General features: G+C 33.3%; 1 protein-coding gene and 1 long non-coding RNA gene across 5 annotated transcripts in view; one reads left to right on the top strand and one right to left on the bottom strand.

Annotated features, from left to right (window-relative positions):
* ERCC6 (ERCC excision repair 6, chromatin remodeling factor) overlaps positions 1–17,474 on the top strand; it is a 106,280-nt gene that overhangs the window by 41,433 nt on the left and 47,373 nt on the right. For all 4 annotated transcript variants that reach the window (XM_074233137.1, XM_074233134.1, XM_074233136.1 and 1 more), the window contains 2 exons: positions 8,883–9,011; positions 12,855–13,013. In XM_074233137.1, the coding sequence (XP_074089238.1) occupies positions 8,883–9,011; positions 12,855–13,013 (288 nt within the window). The remainder of the gene's footprint in view (positions 1–8,882; positions 9,012–12,854; positions 13,014–17,474) is intronic.
* On the bottom strand, positions 322–17,302 carry LOC141521035 (uncharacterized). Its single transcript, XR_012477832.1, has 3 exons — positions 17,152–17,302; positions 5,737–5,900; positions 322–474 (listed from the first exon to the last, which is right to left on the bottom strand). It is a non-coding gene; the product is annotated as an uncharacterized LOC141521035 (long non-coding RNA).

Raw genomic sequence — 17,474 nt, 5'->3', positions numbered from 1 at the left:
GAGGATGAAGTGAGACTGGTGACTTAACACAGCCCCCCCCGCCTCAAATCCAATTTACATGCTTGTCATGGCATCACCTCCCTGATGTTGTGGTTGGTTGTCTTCAAGAGTGAAGGACAACTACCAGTGACCTTGTAGTTAGAAGATTACTGTGACTTTGGATTCTGGTGCTCCTCACTGTCTTTCACTTTATATATTTAGATGTGTTTTCCCTCTGTTGTGTGTATTTTCCCCAGGGCAGCCTGGTTTATCAGGATATACTGCTCAGCTGTCCAAGATATGAGAAACAGGAAACACTTGGAAGACATGACTATGGTGAATCTTCAAGTTTTATTAATGTTTCCCCCTGATATATCACTGTCACTTCTGCCCAAATAGAGCTGTCCATTGTAGTAAAACAGGCAAAACAGACATGTTGACTTTGTCTGACATCATGTGTAGCATTCTTGCCCATCATCATCATCTTTCAGCTTTCTACCGAGAAAGGAGAATTCCATTAGTTCTCTAATCAACATTGGTCATGATATTAATTTATATAATAAGATCATACAGAGATGTTTTTATTTATTTTTATGGTCACTGGGATCTACTATTTTGGTTCTGCTTTTCTGAATGTAGCAGTTCATATAAATCTATTCAAGTGTTTTATGAGTTCCTCATATTCGCTGTATCTTGTGATACAGTTAATATTTCATTACATTAATTTACAGCCATTTTTTCAACTATTTTCCAATCTATGAGCAATCACTTTGATTCCAGATTTTTACTTTAACAAAAAGAGTTGCTGTAACTATATTGGTGTATATATAGGATCTTTCCCTCTTTTTTTTTTATTCTGAACTAAAAACCAATAAACAATTGTGATACATAGCAAACCATGAAATGAGGGTTACACATCAAATGATGAATTTTTATTTTGTTCTTCAACCTCAAAAATATAATCAGTACTTTGTGTTGTTAACAAAATTATCCTGCTTAAGTGTACCTCCTTCTGAATTTCCTTCTACTTTAATATGTATTTTTAAAAAATATTTTTATTTCATCAAAGGTTCTCAATTATATGTACAAAATTTTTTTAAGATAGATTTTTGAATTCCAAATACTCTCCCTCACACCTTCCCCCCAGCCATTGAGAAGACAAGCCATTTGATATTGACTATACATATGAAGTCATACAAAACATATTGCCTTATTAACCATGTTGCAAAAGAAAAGACACAAATCCAAGAAAAATAAAGTTTAAAAAAGTATCCTTCCAAATACTCTCAGGGTTTAATCAGTTCTCTCTCTGGTGGTAGATAGCATTTTTCATTTGAGGTCCTTTGGAATTGTCTTGGATCGTTATCTTGATCAGGGTAGTCAGGTCTTTCAAAGTTGATCCTTACAGCTTTGTCATTAGTGTATAATGTTTGCCTGGTTCTGTTCACTTCATTTTCCATCAGTTCATGTAAGTCTTCCCAGTTGTGTATTTTTAAAAAAGGTTATAGTGACCCTCTTAATTTTGCCTTCACTATTGCTAAATCTACCCCACCTCAACCCCCAGCTTTTAGAAACTAGGAGAAGGAAGAGGAGGAAAAAAGGGGGGAGGGGGACAGAGTTTGTAACAAATAAGCTTAGTCAAGCAAAACAAATCAGTCATCATGCCGCCCAAAATTTTATGCACCTTCTATCACTTCTCTGACAGGAGGTAGGCTTCAATGTAGATCCTTTGGAAATGTGACCGTGTTATCATACTTGCATAAATTCTTCTTTTAGTTCTGCTCATCAATTCATACAATGGGATTTTCTCTTGTCATTTCTTACAAAATTGAATTTGTATACTATTTTTTTAGACAGTCCCCAATTGTCTAAGAGACAGTCTGCACCTTGGATTTTAGTTCTTCCAGTCAGGAAGTGGTTTTGCTTGTAACTATTCCCTTTCAGGATTAATGGATGTTCCCTCTCCCTGCATGTTCCTTTGTTAAGTTGAATTTATTTCTGCACCAAACTGTCTATTCAGATAAGAGAGAAGTTTGTCTCATGCCCACTCTGCGACTTCCTTGACTCTTTTGTCACAATATTGAGAACTATCAGGTTCTGACCCATTCCTTCCACTGTGGATATATTCCTCTTTTTACCCTTTACAAACCCTCAGAACAGAATCGGCCACTTTTATTGTATCTGTTATGGTTACCCTTTCATGACATTAAGGTTTTGAAGATAAACTTATTTCTCTTCCCCATTACATCATAATAAACTCATTCCGATTATTCAAATATATTTGCATTTCTCGGTTTCTCTTTCCTCTTGCTCTTCATTATACTGCCTGGGACATAGCAGGCATATCTAATAAATGTTTATTGATTAATTGATTGATCTTGAGTCTGTATTTCAGAATTCCTTCTCATTGACTTTTTCATTAAAAATACTTAAAAGCCCTATATTCTATTAAAGGTACATTCCCTCCCATCCTCCTGTTAGGATTGTCTTCCTATTTTCAGTATAAGTTATCCATATGTGTAAATCTTTGTCTTTTACCTATTGCTATCTTTTTTGATCTATTATAGAATTCAGAAAGCCCCTTTCTTGCATAAGGGTTAACGCTTTCTCTTCTAAGCTACTTATTTTCATTTTAGTTCTTTTCCCCATAGCTTTAATTTCATTCTTTTATTTCTTCTAGTTATCCAAGTAGCCTTCTTGGAAAATCCACTTTTCTTCCCTTGAATATCTACTTTCATTTATTACAGAGTTACTTAAGCTTTTTCTTGGGGGTGGGAGGAGTGATTGAGAGAGAATCTAGATTCGCAATAATTTTTTTATATTGTGATTTTTTTTTTAAAATTACTCATTTTCCCAGCTTTACTTCCTGAATGGGGCTGTGTGCTAGGGCCAGGCTTTGCCCTTTTGGTCTTTTGAATGTGGCCAGCCCTTCTTGGTCTCATCCTCTGCTTCTTTGGCAATCTCCCTCTCTTGGGGGATGGCTCTGGAATGTTATGGGCCTCAGGCATTAGCTCCATTGACCTTGGGGACCCTCTGGATCTTGTATGTACCTGGGTGTCTGCATCTTGTCTCCCATTAGGATGTAAGGAGGACCCAGACTTTTCACCTTTCTTTTATCTCCAGCACTTAGAACATTAGTGCCTGGCCCATGGTTCACTAGAGGGACTGCTTCATGGATATAGTGTGGGATTCAAAAGAGATAAAGTTTGCTAATTGCTTTGTAGTCATTTGTTATTACTATGGTGCTGGTATTGATTTTAATCCACAAAGTTGAATAGAGTATGAATCGTACTTCAGGTGACTAAAGAATCTTTCAGCTTTATATGCACATGGTTAGCAGGCATACTTGTCTGTGCAATATAATTGTGATTCTATTGGGGCAACTTGTTTCTATAGATTTCAAATGCTTGTATGCACTGATAATTGTATTCACCACTTCTAGTGGTCATTTGGTCGTTTAAAAAATATGTGTAGTTTTTTCATCTTTCTTTAAGGAATAGTAAACATGGAAATACAATTATTTTTATAATAGTTTATGTGGTTTTCAGTGGTTCTATGCCCAGGACTGTAGAATTCTCTCACAATTGAAAGAGGGAAAAGAAACAAACGAAAAGTGTAGATTCAATAGATTCAGGGAAATTTAGCAGTTAACAGATAACTCTGAGGAAATGTACTTTGCTTAACAAAATTCAGTAGGTGTCATCGTTTTACTGGAAAATATCCAATGACCTTCTTATTCTAAATTTGTAAGACCTTAGCATAGTGATAGAATCAGGTTTCTTTTATGTTATTGTAGTTCTGACCTTTCTCTGATATTCTTGTCTAGCAACTTAAGAAACTACCTTAATGGTTTTTCAGAAATGAAGGTATCTTTAGTACCAGTATTGTAATGAAGAAATGAATGATCCATTTTGAAGACATATTTAAAAATAGCATTTTGTCTAACATTTTCATACTGGAGATGGAAAAATTGTTGTAATAAAAGATATTAGTATTAAATTTCTTTTTTCATTTGTTAAATTATGGAATCTTAGAATTAAATGCGACCTTCACTTCTCATATCCATATCTTATAAATTTTACCTTCTCCTATCTATCCCATCCTTTATATTTCCACTTTCACCATTTTGATACAAGCTGTTTTGCCACTTATTTGAACTGTTACAATAGCTTCCCAACCATTTTCTGGTTTCTCTTTTTAGAATTCTTTAGTCTTTATACTATAAGGTGGCACAGTAGATAAAGCACTAGCCTTGGAATCAGGAGGATAGGAGTTCAGGTCCAACCTCTGATGACACTTACTAGCTGTGTGACCTTGGGCAAGTCACTTAACCCTGATTGCTTCACATCCAGGGCCATCTCCAGTTGTCCTGATTCAGATCTGGCCACTGGACTCAGATAACTCTGGGGGAGACTTAGCACAGCCTCCCTCACTCAAATTCAGTTCACTTGCTTGTCATGGCATTACCTCCCTGATGTTGTGGTCTTCTTTGAAAATGAAGGACAAACATTACCATTGCAAGAATAATCTTTTTTAGAAATAGATATTGTCATTTTGTTTCCTTTTGCTTACCAGGTGAAATTCATTTTCCTTTCCTTGGTATTCAAATATCTCCACAGTCCGGTGTCATTCTATCTTTTCAGAATTTTCCCACATTTCTTGCTTCTTCCCTCTGTGTTTTAGTCCAACTTAAGACTATTCCCTGCTCCCCAAATAATTCCTATGCCAAAGTCCAAATGAAATGTTATTGCCGTACTTTGCGATTCCTTGTTTGTTCATAACCTTCCTCCTCAGATATCTTGTAACCTTTATTGTATGCCTTTCTAATGCTGTTATCTAATTTGTTTGTTGTGGTTCTCTCAGATTATTTCTTGACCTTAAGTTCCACGAGGGTAAGGAATGTGTCTTATATAAACTTGATGCTTCCTAGCGTTCTGCACTTAATAAATAAGGTTTAGTATTTGTTGTAGGTATTGTGGTGTATACTGGCTGAATTACAGACTCAGCTCTGGCATATTCTAGCTGATTCATCTTAGACAAAGCAGTTAACTTTCCTTATCTCTAAAATAAAGGAGTTTTAGGTAATCCAAAATGTTGCTTTGCACTCTAAAATTCTGAACTTCTTCCTCATGGACAGCACATCAGTTCATCATCATTGCTTTAGCTATTACTGTTCAGTTGCTAATTTACCTAATAGTGCTATCATCTAGATCACTAATTTATTCACAAGGTTGACATGAGGGACCATCAAATATTTTGCTTAAATTTTAGTATAACATGCCTATGACATTCCTTGATCTACCAAGCTAATAAAGTTGTATCATCAGAAAGAAAATAAGTTGTTAGTGAATCTTTCTTATATTCTAGATGCTCCCAGTATGATTAGAAATATATCTGAAATTTTACCTGTAGTTATTAGAACCTACTTTTTTTACCCCCTTTTGAAATGCATGGTGGTTTGGTCTAATCTTTTCTTCCCTTTTGAAAACCAATCTATTAACATGTCTTCTTCTCTTTATGATTTTTCCAGTCCTTCTTGCTAGTACTTCTGAGCTCTTAATTTAAAATTTTTTTTAAAATCACTGTGTTGTACAAAATTCTATAGTAAAACTGCAGGATTTATGGGGGGGCGGGAATGAGATCAAGGGCCTAACACTCAAAAACTTCATCAGCAACATAAAAAAGATTAGATTCCTACCTAATAAAAATGGCAGCCCAGTTGTATATGTAGAACATGCTGAAAGATTACCTAAGTACTGTGTATTGATAAATAGTGGCTGCATCCGTGGCCTCAGCCTGCTGTTTAGGTTGTGTCTAGTTCTAGGTTTTGTGGCTCTCGGCAGTCTGTATCTCCGGGGATGCAGTAGAATTCATGGTTGAGGACCAGCCCTCCTCAACCTATAGCTCCTCCGGCATCACTGCTGTAGAAGATAATACAATTAAAAAGACCTGAATTTTGCTTGTGGAAGACCGTGGAAGGGCTGTGTTGTAACTGGTGAGGTCATGGGAAGTGGGGCACTTTACTGTGCTCTCATAAATTGCTCACGATCAGATATGAAATTTGCCTTATGCTCACATTGTTTACTAACATATCAATCATGTTGGAACAAATGTCCAACCGATTGTTATGTTATGCATTGTTCTTCACTTAAATGTGGTTTATGCTTGTTTAGAACAAAATTTTAAAAGGCACTTTCTGTCATTACCACTTTTCATCAGTCACAATTCATTTTGAACTTTACACCTTTCTGATGTGGTTTTTAGAGTTTTGTGCTTTCTTTTTTGGTCCTCAATTTTTCTTTAATTATGTACCTCTCTCCATCTTCTCATCAGAGAAACCTGTATAGGGCCATTACTTACTTTTTCCCCCATAAGAAAATTTGTGATTGCATAGACAGAATTTTATTTCTTAGAATCTTTTTTTTTGTATGGACTTGCATTATTTCAAGCCCAGGGTACACATAATTTTTTAAAAATATTTTTAGAAATCTGATTTTCAAAAAATTTTTCCCAGTTATATGTAAAGGTATCAACACTCACTTTTTGTAAGCTTTTAAGTTCCACATTTTCCTGCCTCTGTCCCTTACTTCCCACTCCCCTTGCCAGCAAATAATCTGATATAGGTTATACTATGTTAAGCATATTTCAGTATTAGTCATTTGGTGAGAGAAGAATCAGAACAAGAGTGGTGGAACATGAAAGGAAAAAACAAAACCTGAAACAAATTTAAAAAATTGAAAAATTTTCTTTTTTCTTCCTCATAAGAAACTTTGTGATTGCTTAGATAGAATTTTATCTCTAGGAATCTTCTTGTGTATGAACTTGTACTATTTCTAATTGAATCTTACTTTTGCAAAAACAAAATCTTTTTCTATTCTTTTAGTGATGAATCTAGTTTTCCATTTGTGAGACTTTTCATTTAGGTGCTGAAGAAATGTATTTTTGATTTAAAATTTATTGAATAAAAAATCTTCAATGTTTTGTGAATATCCAAAAAATAATATTCAATTGAAAAGATAACTTTTGTGATCATATTAATAGAAAAGCATCTTAAACCATTTGCCATGACTTTCACAATTTTGAATTATTAGTATCTACAATTTTCTTCTTAAAAATTAGGAAAAAATACCTTTTTTGTGAAATTCTATATCAATTAGACCTTATTCTGAGTGGTTGAAGAAGTCTAAAAAGAATTTAAAAATAATAACCATATAAAAGAATACTACAGAATTGTTGACATCAAAACAAATATAAATCTCTGAGAGTTCACTTATACTTGACAACTTTGCAAAGAGGATGCAGAAAAGGGAAAAAATTAATACTGAATTGGTCTTATCATTTTAGAAAGCAATTTTTAATTAGGCTAAGCAAGGGAATAAAATAACCATACTCTGACCCAAAGAAACCACTGTCTAGCATGTACCTCAAGGAAGTCAAAGATAGAAAAAAAAGCACCATATATACCAAAATATTTTTGTCAGCATTTTTTGTAGTAGAAAAGAACTAGAAACAAAGTAGCTTTTATCTAATTGGAGAATGACTAAACAAATTGTGTAAAATTAATTTCATGGAAGATTATTATATTGTGAGAAATGATGAAAAGGAAGTCTGCAGGGTATGATGAATATAAACAGATGATGCAAAAGTGAGGTAAGCAGAACCACTTAAACAGTGTCTACAATGACCACAGCAATATAATTGGAAAAAAAAATCAAAATAAAACAAAACCGAACGTTGCATAGTTTAAAGACCAGGCTTTGAGCCTAGAAAAGAAATGGGGGAAAATGTACCTCTATTTCTTCTTTACAGAGGAATGGTATTTTGGGAGAGGATGGGAATTAGTGTTAAATTTGGAACATTTCTTATTATACTGGCAGGCCTGGTGGATATGGTGGTTAATTTTTCTGAACTGTTTGTTTCCCTTTTTATTCTTTCTTAACAAAGGATGACCTGAGAATAAGGCAAAGATTGCAGGGAGAGGAGGTATCAGTGAATAGGACAGATTTGGAAATGAATTTGATAAAGAAACAAAAGATGTTAATAAAATGTTTTTTAAAATAAAACTTTATTCAAGAAACTTATCTTTATGTAAGTTCAGTTGTTTTATGTGCAAATAGTACTTCTAAATTAAATAACTGTCCCTTCAATTATTTTAACAAAAGATGAACCTAAGATAAATTTGATTATATATTTACTCTATTGTACAAAGTAATATAATACTTAAATTTTTATAGTGAAAGCCACATACAGAAATATTAAGCACAGATCAAATGTAGTTAAAATGATTTTGGGGGGTAGAGATAAACGAAGTTTTTCATTGTACCATAATGTCATATTGGCTGTATTTTGTAGATGCATGTAGATTTTTATGACCAGAATTCTTTGACATTTTATAAAAATTACTTAAGTTTATCTTAGAAACTATTACAGAGGGTCACTAGGTGGCGCAGTGGATCAAGCACCGGCCCTGGAAGACCTGAATTCAAATGTGACCTCAGACACTTAATGATTACCTAGCGGTGTGATCTTGGGCAAGTCACTTAACCCCATTGACTTGCCAAAAAAACCAAGACAAAACAAAAAAAGAAACTATTACAGAAATTCTTGATTTGGGGTATTCTTTGAAATAAGAGGAACTATTTTTTTCTCAGGGGAATAAGGTCTAATTTAAAGTACTGCAGGTAAGAATTGGTTTGAAATGGAAGCCAGTGAGTATAGAGATTTGTTTTTTCTTCTGAATCCAGTACTTTGGGTAAGGATGGCAACTGACATCTTGAAGCCCCTGCTTTTATGGCCTCATTAATTACTTCTTGATATAGATATTGTATGGATTCTTTTGGCTTCAGATTCTCTTTGGTAACCATACTCATTAAAACATGTTTTTTCTTTTTTTTGCATGGTAGGAGGTGGAATAAACAGAGATTGGAGGACAAAGAGCAACGTAGACAGGCTGAAGAAGACTCTGAGGAAAGTGATGCTGAATTTGATGAAGGTTTTAGAGTGCCAGGTTTCTTGTTCAAAAAGCTTTTTAAGTATGTATTATACATATTTCTTTATATTCTACCTACAACCTGTGAAGTGCAAATTAGAATTTAAAGAATACTGTAGTAGTCACCTGTGGTCTCCAAAGCACTTCTAACAGTTTGTTGTAAATAGATAGTCAAATGTAAATTTATTAAAATTAAAAGATAATAAATTGACTAAAGTGAATATTGGACTTGTTTGTTAGCTGATGAATCTGCACAGAAATAGTTTGGAGGCTAAAGACAGTATGGAACAGTTAGCAGGGAAATTTTTTGGGGGGGGTAATTTAATTTCTTTTTTTTTTTTGCAAGGCAATGGGGTTAAGTGACTTGCCCAAGGCCACACAGCTAGGTAATTATTAAGTGTCTGAGGCCGGATTTGAACTCAGGTCCTCCTGACTCCAAGACCGGTGCTCTATCCACTGTGCCACCTAGCTGCCCCCCTTAAACTACTTTTGATGACAACCATTTGAGTTGTGTAAAGAAGGTTAAAGCGTTATATAGCTTCTTTATACTTACTTGTACCCTTAACTCCTAGGTATTTATCTCTAGTAAAAGTTGATTTTTTTTTTCTACCAAGGAAAAACTTTCATTGAGACAGTTAAAAATTAATTATTTATTGAGACTTAGTTAACAGTCATTGTGTCAAGTTGTCTGCTTACTACTAGTATGTATTAACATAGCTTCCCCTCTTACTCCAAAGATCTGTAATCATGTCATCTATGTTTTTTCTTCTTAATCTGAGTAATTGTCTTGGGTGGGAGTGTGAGAAAAGAGAAGAATGAGTATTGTTACCCTCATTCAACGAAAACAACAACTAAAGTTGTTAGAGGAAGAAATAGGGCTAGAATTTTAATTCTGAATGCAAGTGTAGTATTCATTCCAAAGAGGTAATTGTTTCATTCATTGACTTCAAAAATGTCAGTTGTTGAAAGGTAAAATGAATAACTTGTTGGCATCTCATCTAAAATCTTCACTTATTAAGAGATTTAGCTTCCATAATGTAATTTAAAAGCAAAAGCAAAGTATAAATAAGTAGTGCTAATGGAATTAGAACCTAAAGAAAGAAGGTAAGAAATTTGCCACCAACAAAATTCATAATAGTCTGACTAATGGAGAATAGTGTATCTCTAGTAGTTTAATGTCCTCTGTCATGAAGTCATAAGAAGTCAGAGGAATCAAGTGAATGATTATTTTGATTTAAATGTCAAGATTTTTATCACATTGTGGTTCATAGTTGATTGAAACAAAATTTTATTAAGTTAGAAAATGACACCTATGGTAGTCAATACAAATAGTTCCTAATTAGTTTAATTGTCTAGTTATTGAATCTGTTTTACTTCTGAAAATATGGAACTTTAAATATTTTATAAACAATAATAAACCATATATATTTTTCTCTTTAGCATAGGAAGGGATTGATGAGGCTGATAAATTTCTCATTTCTCTTGTATAATTAAGTTTTAGCCAGTCTAATTGAATTTTAAACTGTAAGTGTATTTTTACTGTATTCAACTTTACTGAAATAAAAGTAAGAGAGCATAGCGCAATACACAGGGGAAAGGAGTTTAGAATATAGAGTAATTCCTCCACTAAATTTTCTAGTGTTTAGTGTAGTAGAATAGTCAACAGTTTGAACCATATTTAAATTTTAAAACTTTGTGTTGAAAGTTTGTTCTATAGTTATTTATTATTGTGACTCAACTTTGAGAAGTCAAATTTTAATCTTCTGGCTCTTCTTCCAACTATAGTAAAACTATATTTTATTTTAAAATTAAATTCTATCCCAAATTAAAATGAAAATATTATAATAATTTAGAGATGACCTCAATAGTTGAAATTTGTGAAAGATTCCTGAATATCAATTTGATATAGTAAAATCACTTCAAATTCATGAAATTCACAAATTAAGTATTTAACCAAGAACAAATATCAGAATAGTCCTTTGCCACATTTGCCATATTATCTATAGTGTAATGATCATCTTTGAGTTCTTCTGCACTGGTTATTATTTCTTTGTTTCTGAAATGTCCAGAAAAGTACATTTGCAATCTGCCATGGTATAAGGGTTGTTAAAGTTTCACAGTTATAATAGGGGATCATTTTTAATGGGTAACTGAAATTACTTTTATGTAGTTTACTACTTCCCACAGAACTGTAGAACAGTCCCTCCACATCATCCCTTAGATAATCCTTTCTGTACATAAAGATGCCCCAATACAGTATGGTTGCTTCAGTAAATGTTAATTTTTTCTTTTATAACCTTCATCTGTTCAAGCCCAGTCATTTCAACTGCTTTAGTTTTCCCATTAAAATAAAAGGAAAATTCTTAAAGAAAGAAAGAGATATTTAATAGATGATGCTGAAGCTCAAGGAAGTTAGGTGATGTCTGAGGTTACTCAGTGGCAGAATCAGGGTAGTAAATATATAGTGATTTTGAACTGTGTACCTTAATTTTGCCATTTTTAAAAAATTGATCAATATAATTAATTTATATAACTTTGTTATGATTTTGGTCCTTTTTTTGTCTTGTAGACAACCTATCATATCTGAGAATTTTTATATGTATTCTTTCCTGTTTCATCTTTACTATTTTTATTGTTAAATCTTATGATGTTCATCTGATTACTTGTCCCTCCACATAACTTGGTTTTGTTAGCAAACTTAATGAATAGTAATTTTTCTAATTAGGGCTTTTCCTTTTGTCACAGTCAGTCACATTTTTCCTCTCAGACTTTTGTTACTTATGTCTAAAATATAAGGGTAAATAAGGGTCATAGTAGTTTAGCAGAAAGATGATAAATTTAAGTTTAATATCAAATTTCAGGTAGGCACAACACTAGTGTACAGCAAAAACTGTGGAAACTAGGAAATTCCTTTTTTTGTAAGGAAATGCTCAATTATTTTGCCACTTGGTCTAAAAGAAAGCTTAAACTTTTTTTTAGATGTTTCATTTTAAACTTTTCAATTTCCTCCTTTGTATCTGACCTTTATATTACTCAATATTTACAGAAGAAAAAAATTACATACATCCTTTAACTAGGGAATATATTTCTTTTTCCTATTGCCAACTCTTAAAAAGAATTTGTGACCCTCTTGTAATCTGAGATGCACTTAATAAAAATCTCATAAAAGGCCTTTTAACCAAAATAATCTTCAAGGCCTTGACTTCACACAGTCTTACTTTTCATTTAAAATTGTTGGCAGATTTTTAAATTATCTTCTCTGTTCCTTCTAGGTCTGATAATAGTATCAGAATAAATTTAATATTCCATTTGTTGAAAACATACTTAATACTTTATATTTGTTAACGATATTAAAAAATAATTTTCATTTAATTTTCTTACTGAAAAATATTATTTCACTTAACTGGATTTCTGCTTGATACATAATCAATAGCAAGCATTATCAACATAGCCTATCTTGATCTTTTATTAGACTGAGATAAAAATAAGAACATTGTTTTCCTCATTTATAATTTTTATGGCTCTTTCCATATAAACAAAAATTAAATTAGACAGCAATACAAGAAGCTTCATCTCTTAGCAGTCAGCTCATCAATTTAGACCTAATGTTAAAAAAAATAAAAGGAGCTCCTTATTATCTGATCTGTCAGTTTAATTAGAAATGCTTTAGTATTCTATAAAGAACAAATTTGTGACATCTTATGGCTGAGAACATCAATAATATATGACCTTATAAATACGGCCCTCATGTAAAACACATCCAACATGTTTCTGTAACTGGTACTCGAATCTTGCCAGATGATTAATTCATGAGAACTTTCTGTTATGATCAGAGTTGTCAAACATTTGCTGTTTTCTCTTTTCTTGTTGGGGCACGTTGCTGTAGGTACCAGCAGACAGGTGTTCGGTGGCTCTGGGAATTGCACTGCCAGCAGGCAGGAGGCATTCTGGGAGATGAGATGGGATTGGGCAAGACCATCCAGATAATTGCCTTCTTGGCAGGTCTGAGCTACAGCAAGATCAGGACTCGCGGTTCAAATTACAGGCAAGTGCTCCTCTGCAGACTGTCAGTCTGTGGAGCTCAATTAATATTTCATCAGATGTATTGCTGGTGGAGGAGGGTCTGGTGAATTATTGATGACATTTCAATTACAATATTCCTTTAATTCTTTTAGTGGGGGACATCAAAGGAAAATTTTTACGAGACAATGGAGCTGTAGGGCAGGAGAAATTAAACATGTAACACTTTTAATGAATTCCAGGCATTGATGCTTCATTTTGCAGATGAGCCCCACTAGATATTTTGGGTCAATACAGTGTCTAAGGTTAGCTTCCACAAATGGATTGTTTACAAACTCAATTACATTAATATCAATAGTTTACACAATATGGAATTTTAAATTAGATATAATACCTTTTGTTCCATTTATTAAATTTTACATTAAAATATTTGTTCTGGCAAAACACCAGGTGTGCACTACAGGAAACATAAAGTCTATTCATGGGGAAAGTTGGAGCTTTGGATTAGGAAATTGGAAGCAGCTATCCAGAATTTCTTTTAGGACTAACATGCAGTATAAAAATATTTCTAGGTATGTTTTCTTTGTAAAGCTGCTGTTTATTTGTTTATCATTTATTCTACCTACTCTGGCAGTCTAAATCTGCCGAATAAATCCTAATAATAGAGAATATTAATATTTTTACTTTAGTTTTATCTTTAAAGAATTGTGTGAAAATCAACACTTTAAAAGCTCATCTCAAGAGAATCTGAAAATAGGTGATCAATATAATCTAAATGTGGAATTCTGCTCATTTGGGTATACTGAAGAAATCAAATAACTTATTATTCTATATAGCAAAATTGATTTCTTTTATAATCTAGTAAACAAGCTATGAAGAATTTGTTTTTAAAAAGCATAACTGAAAGACAGTTATATATGGACAAAAGTTGTGATAGATTAAATTACATTATGAAACTAGGTAATCCAAGATGGTCTTTTGAGTAACTGCCTTCTCATAATAGATATAAAGTGGGTTTCCTTTGAACCTTAGACATAAATTTGCATTTTGTATAAAAACCACAATGAAAAAATTTTATTTGAAAGAACTTATAAAGCCCTGAAAATCTGTTATTTTGGCACCTTCTTATCTTTAACTATCTATAATTTAGCATTATATTATTATGTTTATTCAGGACTAGTCCCTCCATCGGCTTATGTACTTCAACGAGATTTTCTTTTTGATAACTAAATTTCCCTAAATTGTCCATAGAGTGAGTTTTGAACTTTTCTTTTTTTCTTTCCAATATTATAAAACTTATATGGATCTTATGTTTTGGGCCTAGGAAATCTAAATTCTTCCCTACAGTGCTGTTTGGATATAAAAATTAAAACATGTTCTCTCCTGAGTAGGAACAATTCTATCAGTAGCTGAAGTCAGTACTAATAATGAGCAGCAGCTGTAATCAATTAACTATCAATGCTCATATCCTCTGTTCCATAATGAAATAGCATGGCATATTGGATTATAGCCCAGATCATCTTTATTAAAATAGTATCGGTGGAAATGGCTTCAGTGAATGTGGTTATATATCACCCAAACAACTGGGCTATTTATGAATGGAGATATACTCAGGAGCATAGTCCCTTTAAATGTGCCCATGTTGCCATGGAAAATTACAAAAGAAAATAATTTATACCTACCCTGTCCTTTGAAGCTGGATAACTACTTTATTTTCATGACCTAAAGATAAAGGAACTGAGAATAATGGTATTGTCAGGCGCTATTTCATTGGATATTGAATAGCTGTTACATATTTTCTCATTATTTATATATATATAATATATATATATTTAATAGACTATAAATATCTTAGACCCAACGAAATAGAAAATGCAACACACGTCTCATCTTTAGTCATAACTTCAAAAGTAATGGACAAAGGAAAGTAGTTAGTCTTAGCAATAGGTAACCTTAAAAAAAAAAGATGAAACACTGCATTTGTTAAAACAAAATAAAATCAAAAACCTTTTTCCGGTCAGCATGCTCTCTTTTCTTAATGAATTCCATGATTCCTTTTGGCTTCTGGAGTAGTAACATTACAGAAATATTAGACCCGAAGTTAATTACAGATAGGGAGTAAATAGTTCACTTTTCATATTGACGTTAATTCTTTTAGATTCATTGTATGTCATTTAGTAAATTCTTATTCTAATACAGAACCTCAAAGGGTGCACTTTTAAATGATTTCTGGTAGGAGCATTACTATAATTTGAAAATATGACTTTTTCCTCAAATTAACTTTTTAAAAGACTTGATAAACTGTAGGTTGTGGACGTGGGTTAAAAAAGACTGAGGCATAGATGCACAATCAGTCATAGACAGAGATTAAATAATCATTAAATCTGGTCAGGATTGCTCCTTGTCACTAATATGTATTAAAATATTTTCTGATCTTTTAGTTTGTTGATGTTAGGAATTAGAAATGGCTCATTTTATTACGTATGCTTATTAGTGACCCCCTCTTACCTTTCTAGGACAACCACTTTCAGGTTTCAACTTAATGGGACTCAATTACAAAGAGAATACAGAAAGAGAAATCAAAGGGTGTAATAACCCAAACTTGGAAATTTTTTTACTACAATTTTTCTTACATTGAATGTTTTTTTTTTTTTGCAAGGCAATGGGGTTAAGTGGCTTGCCGAAGGCCACATGGCTAGGTAATTATTAAGTGTCTGAGACCAGATTTGAACCCAGTTACTCCTGACTCCAGGGCCAGTGCTTTATCCACTGCGCCACCTAGCCGCCCCTTACATTGACTTTTTAAAAGCTAAGAGATCATTCAGTTATCTAATTATAGAATCTAGACAGAAAAAAAGTTTTAGAAGCCTCAAAAATGTGCAAATATTTATTTGAAAATAGTTTTTAAATTGCAGACAGTTTTTAATCAGATTTAGATGCTTAATGAGCATTGTATTGACATTAATTACATTCCATTTCATCACTGTATAGGGTAGAACTGAACTGCATGATATTTTGATGGAAACCCAAGTTTATATAGAAAGGTTGGCAGAGAAGAATCACTGTTCCCAGAACAATATGAAAGATAACTATACACATAATTTTTAATATACATGCTGTGTGTGTGTGTGTGTGTGTGTCCATGTCCATGTCCATCCGTCCGTAAGTGGAAATATATCTAAGGGACTTAACATCAAAACAAAATTTTTTTAAGGCTTATTTTACAGATATTGCTATACCATTCCCTAACTTCTCCATCTCGCACCATTTTCAGATTTCCGCATAATATACAAGGGAATTTGGCAGTGGTAGCAGCTGAACAATTTATTTCAGTTAAGTCTTTACATTGTGCAAGGTGAAAAGTTTCTCTTCTTTGAGGAAGAGAATATTTCTAACACTCTATGGGAAAAGAATAGGAATAGGAGCACTATTTTTAAATTTTCATTTATATATACAACTTTCTTTTTCCTTTCAGAAACAAACTAAACTTATTTTTCCCCCTTAAATTTGACAAATTTTTAGTTTTATTTAGTGGTATAAGGAATTTTGTGGTTTGTAATATTTTTTTTTAAAAGCAATTTTAGAAATTTCCTTTCTCCTGCCCCCAGGTTGTGATGGAGTTTATCATAGGATCAAAAAACTGAAAGGAACCTTTGGAGATAATCTTGTCTAATCTTCTGATTTTACAAACAAGGCAATTTTGGATTAGTGGATAGAACACTAGACTTTGAGTCAAGGGAACCTGTGTTTGAATTTCACTTTAGTTACTTCACAGTTGTGTTTTTCTGTAAAAGTCACTTTCTTAGCCTCAATTTCCTCATCTGTGTAAGGGGAATAAAAGTAATAACCCATACCTCTGTCTCAGGAGTAAATGAGATTATGTCTGTAAAACATTTTACAATCTTTAATGAGTTTATAAATATGACTTGTTAACTTCTACTATAGAGGAGGGAACTTTGGTCAAGAGAAGTGGGTTCAGCCTCTCCCTGTATCCTTGACTCCATGCTTTTTTTTTTTAGGGGTTTTTTTTTTTTTGGGCAAGGCAGTGGGGTTAAGTGGCTTGCCCAAGGCCACACAGCTAGGTAATTATTAAGTGTCTGAGACTGGATTTGAACTCAACTACTCCTGACTCCAGAGCCAGCGCGCTATTCTAGGCGCCCCACCTTCATGCTTTCTTGTCTCTCTTCAGAACTGGTCCCCCTTTTGCTCCCTCTCCTTCAGCTTCAACTTCTCTCCATCCATAGGCTTTTCCCTTATCGACTACAAATACATCCTCCCCCACCTCCAGTTTTAAATGCTTCATTTGACCCAGTTATCCCCTTAGTCTGTTGTCCTATATCTTCTCACATCCAAAATACAAAATTATAGGAAGGGTTGTCTAGTCCCACTTAGAGTTGCCTTCAGGTCCTTCTCTTCTGTCACTTTTCACCACTTTTGGCACATTTATGGCTTTGGACCCCTTGCCTGAAATCACTATAACCAGGGT

This window comes from Macrotis lagotis, chromosome 4 (genome assembly GCF_037893015.1).
Source record: "Macrotis lagotis isolate mMagLag1 chromosome 4, bilby.v1.9.chrom.fasta, whole genome shotgun sequence".
NCBI lineage: Eukaryota > Metazoa > Chordata > Mammalia > Peramelemorphia > Peramelidae > Macrotis > Macrotis lagotis.
The sequence above is the reverse complement of the archived record's forward strand: the minus strand, read 5'-3'. Positions and strand labels throughout refer to the sequence as shown.